The sequence below is a fragment of the Rhopalosiphum maidis genome, chromosome 1 (genome assembly GCF_003676215.2).
Source record: "Rhopalosiphum maidis isolate BTI-1 chromosome 1, ASM367621v3, whole genome shotgun sequence".
NCBI lineage: Eukaryota > Metazoa > Arthropoda > Insecta > Hemiptera > Aphididae > Rhopalosiphum > Rhopalosiphum maidis.
In genome coordinates this window covers 9,607,715-9,616,826 of record NC_040877.1, presented here as the reverse complement: position 1 = coordinate 9,616,826, position 9,112 = coordinate 9,607,715, and the positions used below count along the sequence as shown (strand labels likewise).

General features: G+C 27.1%; 2 protein-coding genes across 3 annotated transcripts; one reads left to right on the top strand and one right to left on the bottom strand.

The window, feature by feature from the left end:
* Positions 1 to 5,119: 5,119 nt before the first annotated feature.
* Positions 5,120 to 7,082, bottom strand: LOC113547845 (NADH dehydrogenase [ubiquinone] iron-sulfur protein 6, mitochondrial). Its single transcript, XM_026948379.1, has 3 exons — positions 6,856 to 7,082; positions 6,590 to 6,766; positions 5,120 to 5,325 (listed from the first exon to the last, which is right to left on the bottom strand). The coding sequence occupies exons 1-3, from the start codon at positions 6,982 to 6,984 to the stop codon at positions 5,260 to 5,262; spliced, it is 372 nt and encodes a 123-aa protein (XP_026804180.1). The 5' UTR covers positions 6,985 to 7,082; the 3' UTR covers positions 5,120 to 5,259.
* Positions 7,083 to 7,188: 106 nt separating this feature from the next.
* LOC113547843 lies at positions 7,189 to 8,591 on the top strand. 2 transcript variants are annotated; one of them, XM_026948377.1, is made up of 3 exons: positions 7,189 to 7,397; positions 7,630 to 7,749; positions 7,818 to 8,591. In XM_026948377.1, exons 2-3 carry the CDS (start codon positions 7,662 to 7,664, stop codon positions 8,102 to 8,104), a joined length of 375 nt encoding a protein of 124 aa, XP_026804178.1. In that variant the 5' UTR covers positions 7,189 to 7,397; positions 7,630 to 7,661; the 3' UTR covers positions 8,105 to 8,591. The 2 variants fall into 2 exon arrangements, with proteins under 2 accessions (XP_026804178.1, XP_026804179.1); XM_026948378.1 differs by having other exon boundaries at positions 7,191 to 7,749; positions 7,860 to 8,590.
* Positions 8,592 to 9,112: the final 521 nt, after the last annotated feature.

Below are 9,112 nucleotides of genomic sequence, written 5' to 3'. Positions count from 1 at the left end.
ATAATGCGTCCAGAACAAATACGCGACATGTGTTGCTGAAAATTAGTGTTTCTGCCGTATTAAAATATTATACATCATCGTGTACACGATAATATGTACCTAACAGTATATATATATATACAACACATATTGTTCGTAATAATATTACGATACGACACACACACTCGCGCACGATATCATAATATATTAATGGCAACGAGCGCATTATCTTTTAAATCATTTAATCCTATTGTGATGCCGACGTTCGGACACGATGTGCCATGTGCGAACCCTTTGTGTGTGTGTGCGTGCGATGTTTGCAAATAGTATAACCGTCAAGGCTTCCACCCCGTCCACGACTTTGCAATTAGCTTGACTTTAAAGGTTTTATTCGGTGCCTGTTATTAAATTCGATCACACCTGCGGCGGCGTAACAATCCGCGCGCGCATGAATAAAAATAAAAATTTATCGTAACGCTGACTTTACGCGTAATGCGTCTAACATATTACATTGATGTACAGTACATGGTACGGTAAACGTTCTATTTATCACGCCTGTGTAATATGGTTCTCGTACGACACGGCGTCCGTCGTAAATCGCAATAGTACCAATAATAGGTAATAACCATATACATACCAGGCAATACGTCATGATATAGGCATAATACAGTGATATGTGGCCACGGCACGTATACGCATAATATGTGTAATTACTATTTATGCGAGCGATGCATTATAAAAACATAATAATTTGGGTAGTACGCTTTCAACTTAAAGTATAAATAAATTAATAAATCCGCAACGATAACGAATTCAGCCGCGATTGTTGGCCTGTTCGCTCCACGGATATTATCATGATATTATGCTGGTCGCCCGTCGAGGCATAATCGCAGAGTCGAATACACGATGGATACACGCGCGTGGTTCGCCGAGATTCGTGGTATTGATAGTTTACAATTATTGAATCTAATAATGTTTTGAAAACGTCGTCGAGTATATAGTAAATGATAACTATAATATAATATACACGGTTTCGGAAAGTTTTGAGTCCTTTTTTGCGTTACCTACAGAAAAATAACTAAAACTGTTATTATTTGATTAAATACACAATTTCATCGAAAATCGAACTTGAAATGTCAATAAAAAAATGTATATACTCGATAAGTTGTTATTACATGTGCGATTTTCGAAAACCAGTGTTACAGATTTTTTAAGCTTTAGCTAAGCTATTAAAATATGTTATGCATTTTCATTTTTAACAACAGAGTAATTCCATTTTCTTGCAAATTTGAACTTATAAACACAAAATATTTTTAAAATGTTATCATGTCAAGATAATTTAAGCATATATTATATTTTGTGAAACGTTCAAGTTTGCGAATATTCATTTTTAAATTACAACAAAAAAATCGATTTTTTCGAACACTGGTTCACGTAAATACCTATTTCCGCGTTTTGTTTATTTTTTTTTTATTATTATTTACTTCATTCGAATGGTTTGAAAAGCGGAGTATATATTTTCTATTACAGTTTTCTATTTATTATTCTATATTTGCTTCCGCAGAAACAAAATAAACATTTAAAAAAAACCACATACCTAAATATCTTCGTAGAACCAATATATCCAACGCATAACTCAGAATCCAAAATTATATTTATTTATCAAATCGCGCGATTATTGCTTTTTGCTTATTGTATTTCAACAATAAAATTATTACAACACGGAGTTCTGGTTAGGCTATTTAATCACATGTCCCTTTATACGTGGCAAGATCTTTTCGATAAATACCTATCCTTTATAATTATCATGATAATTGATAACACATGTTTAATCCATCTGAATAATGTAATAATTAATAATCAATTATGGTCATATTCACGATTTGATATGCATAAATTGTATACTGGTACATATTAAATCGTAGTCATACTGACCGTACTTATATTGACATTATACTAGTTACTACAGATGAAAATTAGAAATGTAAATGGTGATCGATTAAATAATATTGGGAGAATGTAACTCACGTTATACATACTAGTTACGCCCGGAAACAATGAAATACAAATAATTAATAACTATTAAAAATCATTTTATTATTAGTAAAATAAAAATTCGTCGTACCTACGTCATGTATAAATGGAATAAAAAATGTTTATTTATTTTTAATTCAAACACTGGGTTGACATTTACCAAAAATTCAGTAGTATCATTTTAATGTTATTATAATTAAAAATAATTAGCTTTGTGTCACACGTCGTATACAATGAAAGTTTGTATAAGTTATTTACCTTTAAAAATGCAAAACCGTAAACACATTAATTTGTTTAATTATACGTATTCCATGAAAATAACATAAAGTCGTTAAATCTGCAGGTAACATTATGGTCTAAAATCACAGTATCAAAAATAGTAAAATGTGAATAGAATTCGTTATCCGGCAGGCAACTAGTTCGTATTCTTAAAATTGTATAACGATTGAAGAGTGGTTTTCAGGTACCTAATAAAAATGTTAGATTAGGTAGGTAATACAATTACTTACTAAACACAAATTAACTTTTTTTATTTTAAAGAATCGTTTGATAATACCATTTACTCAATACTCAGAGGTAAAGAGCTGGACACTAATTAATTAGAAAGTTAAAGTTAAGTTAGAAAGTTACTTTTAAAGTACCTTTGTAACTTAATAGTTGGTTTTAATTCATAAAGACTTTTACGACTTAACGTGTTGAATTCAATGCGTAGGTAAATAATCTAATTTAACGCGCTTTTTTAATTTTTTTAAATATAAGCATGTTAATTTACAATCTGTACAAAATAAATTCAACGTACCTACCTACAATAGTCACCAAGTAAATGTAATATGGCAAGAGCCAAGAAGTCAGGTGACGGGGATTGGGAAGTCGCCTAGTGGAAACGGCAGCATCTAGCGCGTTAAAAACAAAAATTCCTTTTTTTTTTTCTGTAAAAATCTCTCAATGTTCCGTAAAACGTATTATTGTTGGTTGAGTAGCGACTAGATAATAATTAATTATTTTTATATATTATGATAGTATATATATATTATATTACTTGTAATGCATGGTTTAAACCATGGCTATATATAAATATACACATAATTCATGTGACATAAAATTAGTGAATACCAATAATAGATACCTATCTTATTAATAATTTAATGTAATACGGTATTACTAATACCTACTTTACAATTGAACGAACCGGGTTTTACATTTATATTTTAAACTATAAAAAAACTAATTTTTAACTACTACTATAACTCGAGTTATTATTTTCACCAACTATATGTTTATCCGATAAGTTAGTTATTTGGGAAATTTCAGGAACTATAACAACATGTTATATCCTAATTTAGTTGTTTTTATTTTAAAGCACATAACTTAACTTTAATTACCTATCTATAGTTGATAAAAATTACTGACTTACTCAACTTTCCTCAGAGAACATCACCTTTCAAACTCTATAGGTTCTATTAAAATTGTATTAACATCCTTTTCAATTTTTTGTTATTTAATTATTCAAAAAAATAACTCCCGGAACCGTAAATATGAGTTATTACATTGGGATATGTACCTATACATGGATTAAATAATAATAATAAATGTACAATAGTTTATAATATTATATAGGTATACAATATTAAAATATAATTAATTAACCCAATTTTGACTGCTGGGGGAAGGTGATAACCGAAAACATAAAATATTGGAAGTTTAACCCTTAGGTTTTGAATGTCGTTAGGTATTTTGTTTTTATTCCTTGCTTTCTACTTTGTAGTAAGTGTCACTTTCGATGAATGTGTATTTTATGAAAAGTATGACATTGCAATGCACACATATAGTAGATAGTAGATTGATAGAGATTTCTTGCAACATTTCTAGACATTTATCTATGATAATATTCATAAGTAATCTACTCAAAGGAGATACACTCATTACCCACATTTCAGAAGAACGACTTTTTAGTATAGGTAATTTTTCCTTTTATCAATAAAACATTGGTAAACATAATTCAATGAAAAATTATCTTATTTTTAACATTTTGGAATTATTAAAGGATTAGATTAGATTAGGTGTTACTTTTAGAAATTTTTTGGCGATATTGTGAAAATTCAAATTAAAAGTATGATTGCTTGTATCATGTTATAGTAATTAAAATAAAACTTTCAATGTAGTTCATACAAAATATGGTTCAATTTTAATTGAGTATTACTTTGAACTAACACTTACTAATTAACTAATTTTTAATTGTATTTTATATTATAATATATTTAACATACTTTACAATTATTTACATGGAATAAACAATCTAAAGAATTTTTGTATAGTAGCTTAAATGAGATTATTAGAAAAATTAAAAGAACTGAAGACAATATAACCATATAACAAAATAAATTGACAGCCACTTCAACATAACATTACTATAAGCTATAAATAATTTAAATATTTGTAAATTAGTTTTAATAGATTTCCTATTAAATATAAAAAATTATTGATAATAATTATCAGACATAAGTTATATTATACCTTGTTTAATTAAAACTTGGGGTTTATGGATTTTCATTATTATTTAAATTTAAGTAATAAAAATACTTGATAGTTTTTGTTGAACAAAAAATATTGAAAGCATTATAGTAAAACTTTCTTTTAATAGGTATGGTTTTGAAATTTTTTTTGTGAATAGTTGTTTATGCTGTTGTGGTAATTCTAACAAATTTATATTTTATACTTGAATGTAAACTTTTTTAAAACTATTTTTATTTTTTCCGAACATTTAATACATATTTTTAACTTTCATAAAAATTTAAATAGCAAGAGTAAAAAAATAAAAATAAAAGGTTAAACTTAATTGCACTTGAAATTATTTTATTTTAAACCGAACAGACTCAATTAATATACATTCTCTATGTTTGAAGTTGAATAAAAATAATATAATGCATTAAACTAGTAATAAAAATCACATTTTTAGATTCTGAACAAAGCAATGAATGTATTTTTTGTGTCTTGGCATCACTTTTTTGAGTAGTAAAAACTTCTCGAATCTTCTATTATTAGGGTGATTTTTGGTAAAAAATTGGATGATTGGGTATTGTTTTTTAAATATTTATAAATACTTATATCCTTTTTAACAACATTTTTTTTTCTAACAAATTAAATTTATTTCTAATATAAACAGATTCCAATTTACAACTTGTTATTATTCAATATCTGTTAATCTAAATAATCTTCAAAAAATTTGGTTGAATAATAAAATAATTTTTAGTGACTATCCTTCTTGACAAACCGCAAGCCACAATATCCGCAAGAATGATTCCCAGGTTTGTCCTAAATAATAAAATAATAATTAATAACAAATTTAATATTATATAACAAGACAATATAAAATTAAAATAATATTGAAATATGGGTATTATGCACTTAAAATAATATTGTTAAATATACACTATATTATTATGCTTCTTTATTAATTAAATGCAGATAAGGCAAAATAATTTAAAATAATAGATGTGTTTATTATAAAATAAACACAAAGAGCCCTAGTCTTAAATATCATATTTTAATTATCCTACACATTTTTTAATAATTATTTGGTAAATTCATTTTTTTAATGGGCTATACATGAAATATTGAAAGTGGAGGAAAAACACTTCTTAAAATAATGAATTTGGAAATCAACAAGACGTTGCTCTGATATCTAAGTTACATTTCTTGACATTTAAGTGGAAAAAATAAAATGGTAACTTAATTTATAATAAGCTTGTTGGCGGTTTTTTTTTATGCTTCATAAGTTTAATCTTGTTTTAAATTCCCTATCCTTATACCAGTTGCACTTATTATTATTATGTTATTTAATATCCAAGGTCATTTAACAATGCTACAAATACAATCAAATAGTAATTTTATATTTATATACATGTCAAACTTTAAAACACAGGTATTCGTTTTTTATTTACGGTAGCATGTCTATTGAGGGTCTACTAGAACAATATTAGTGTCATTAAGTAGGAATTTTAGTTTATTTTTATTTGAGGTTATTACAATGTTCTATAATAGTATTTAATAAGGGTTGAAGTTGTGTAATTATTAGTTGATATTATTTAACAGAATAATGTAATGACACTGTATGTTAATAACATACTTAACATTTTATTCTAACATTAGATTATAATTTTTAGTATAATAGGTATTAACCTTGTGTATGAATACTAAACTACTATACAAAGAAATAGGTAGTTTGATTTATTAAGACAAATACTAATAATAGAGTGAAAATTAAAAAAAAATCTTTCTAAATTATTAAGAAAATGTTATGGATTTATGCCAGTGTGAAAACCCAAAATAATTAAATATTAAAAAATTAATAAACTAATGCTTTAACAGGAAAAAAAATCCATAGACTTAAAAGAACAATTTGATTAGTAGCTATTATTCTGTTCATAATATTATTGTAAATTGGGATTAGTCATATTGTTAATAAACAATGTGTTAAAATGTCATATTAATTTGTATTAATTATTATAAAACTTAAATTCTAACCATCAGTTTGTGAACAAACATATGCTAATAAATACAAGAATAAACTCTGTACCAAATTTATGTAGACTTTTGGATGACCCAGTGGTCCACCTCCACCATCGCAAAACACAACACGCTCTGTACACTCCTTAGGCGGTATTTGATTGATGAGATCAATGGCAAACGACGGGTTCACTTCCTTCTTCCGATTAACGAAACGCGCTAAACGGTAATCGTCTTTTTCCCATTTCTACAACACGGTGTACAATAATATTAATATCACTAAAGCCAGCGACGCCGATCGTTCGTGACCGTCGGCCGGACCACTATTACACTCACCTGACCGGTGTGGGTTTCAACTTCTTTCGGTTCCCACGAGTATTTGGCCGCTTGGAAGAGCGTTGGGCGACAACCTCGCTGTGACAATCCAACAGCTGCGATCTTCAAACCAGACACGGTCAGAGCCATAATTTTGACGCGAACGGATACAACTCGTATTGTACAAATCCACAACGGACGGTCGACTCAAAGACGAAAAGTTGTCTCGCACAAAATCGCTGATAAGGAAATCATATGTGACTTGATACGGCGAACCAAATTATTTACATTTTACTGTTTTCGATTATTCGTGGTAATAATATTACTATACTTACTGTATTACCATATCTTTATCTATATTTTTTGATAACAATATGATGATACTAAATCAGTGCCACCAAAAATGCAAACGTTAAAATTATATATTTTCCCAGATATTTGTCCCTACTGCGGACGTCCCGCAGTCGTTGATTCTCTATATTAAGAAGTGTCCCTCCAGTAATTCGGAACTCCAGTAGTACTCCCGCGTTGGACGTGAAAACAGCAACACCGTTCTAATAATGGTCTGTAAATTATTTTCTTTTAGAATATATGTGATATACCTATGTTGATCAAGTTATTATGTAAAATCCTGGTCCCTGGATTATATTTATGAAATATATTTAGTTATACTTATATTTTTTATTTGTGAAACGCATTTTATTTTTCTTCTGAATACTTGGATTTAAATAAAATTTAAATAATTTTAATTTCATGTCGTATTACTATCATTACTGGTATCACGGGCAATTGAAGCACATATTAGCACACATACCGGAAGCTTATTAATGGTATCGGATCATGAAATATTTGAAAGAATTACTGAACTTATGGATACACCTGTAAGTGTTTTGTGCACAAATCGAACAATCAAAGGTACACATATTAATAACCATTGTTTATCTTTTATTTACTTTATAAACTAAAATAAAAATCTATTTTAGGTGTATCAATTAATATACATACAAATACTTTGTATATTATAGATTCTTCAAGTTCTTTATTGGAATTTTCAAATAACAAGATAAACATTTTAACAATTGAGAGACACTTATTACAAAATATTAAAATTGATTGGGTTAATAACATTTTATATATTTTAATAGCAACAACAAACCTAGACACTATCAACTATAGTGTAAAAATATTAAACTTAAAGGAAAATACATTAGAAGATCTACTTTTGTTGTTTTGTTCTAAACCACTCCAAATAGAAGAGGATCCTTGCTAAATGTAATTATTTTGATTAATATTATTCGCAGAGTATCATTATTGTTGTACTTATTTAATCGCATTGATAATAGATTTTTGTTTTGGAGCACAAATAGGATTGTATTGTTTAGACTTAGATAAAAAAGGAAACGACCTCAACATTGAAAAGACAAACATATTAATTTTAAAAAAAAGAAGATATTGGTCCATTTTTAATTGATCATTTAAAGTCACGTTTGTTGGTATTACTCAGTAAGGATAACACAATAATATCTGTTTCTTTTTTGAAATGGAACTGGTGTAGGGACCTATTCTCTCCTTAAATCGCTTTCCACAGGGTGCTACCACTGGGCGACTTCCACCTCCTGCTAATCAATCATCACATTTACTTATTGTATAACTTGTAAATACAAATTGTAAATATTGTGTTTTGTTCAATAAAAAAAAATATATGAATATGGTTATGTCAAAGCAGTTATTTAATTTTTTATGTTTTTTTACTCAATTATTAAGGAGGTAAATTATGTTGCTTATTAGACTCAAAATTGTCCAAATTATCCAAATGCATTTAAAAAAAATTGATTATAAGACTAAAATTCCATAAAAAAAAAAAAAAAATGGTAGAAAATAAACGCTTTTAGTTAGAATAGGTTAAATTATAATTATTGTTCTTTTAATACAATTATTTTTTATTTTTATTTCATTTTAGAATAATTTTATAACAATTAATCACAGGTGAAATATGAATAGGCAAACATCTTATATTACCTATAAAACAAAATAATATTGCTATACCTAAAACTATTTATCAAAATATTTGAATAACATATTTTAATAATAAAATTAAACAGTAACGTATTTTTAGTCCTATTCTTATAAAATAATATGAAATCATAAATAACATTAAAACTATAAAAAAAATTAGAACAATCACATAATAATAATTAATAACAGTCCTATTATATTTCAGTATATTTACGTTTCTTGAGGTTTTTTAATTGAGGTAAGTTATAAAAATAATGTACCT

Excerpts from the sequence above, each read along its gene's own strand:
- LOC113547845 (XM_026948379.1), bottom strand. The coding sequence starts at position 6,984 with ATGGCTCTGACCGTGTCTGGTTTGAAGATCGCAGCTGTTGGATTGTCA. Across the intron at positions 6,767-6,855 it reads TTGAAACCCACACCGGTCAG|AAATGGGAAAAAGACGATTA; the intron begins GTGAGTGTAATA and ends ACCGTGTTGTAG. Across the intron at positions 5,326-6,589 it reads CAAAAGTCTACATAAATTTG|GACAAACCTGGGAATCATTC; the intron begins GTACAGAGTTTA and ends TTTATTATTTAG.
- LOC113547843 (XM_026948377.1), top strand. The coding sequence starts at position 7,662 with ATGGTATCGGATCATGAAATATTTGAAAGAATTACTGAACTTATGGAT. Across the intron at positions 7,750-7,817 it reads CACAAATCGAACAATCAAAG|GTGTATCAATTAATATACAT; the intron begins GTACACATATTA and ends AATCTATTTTAG.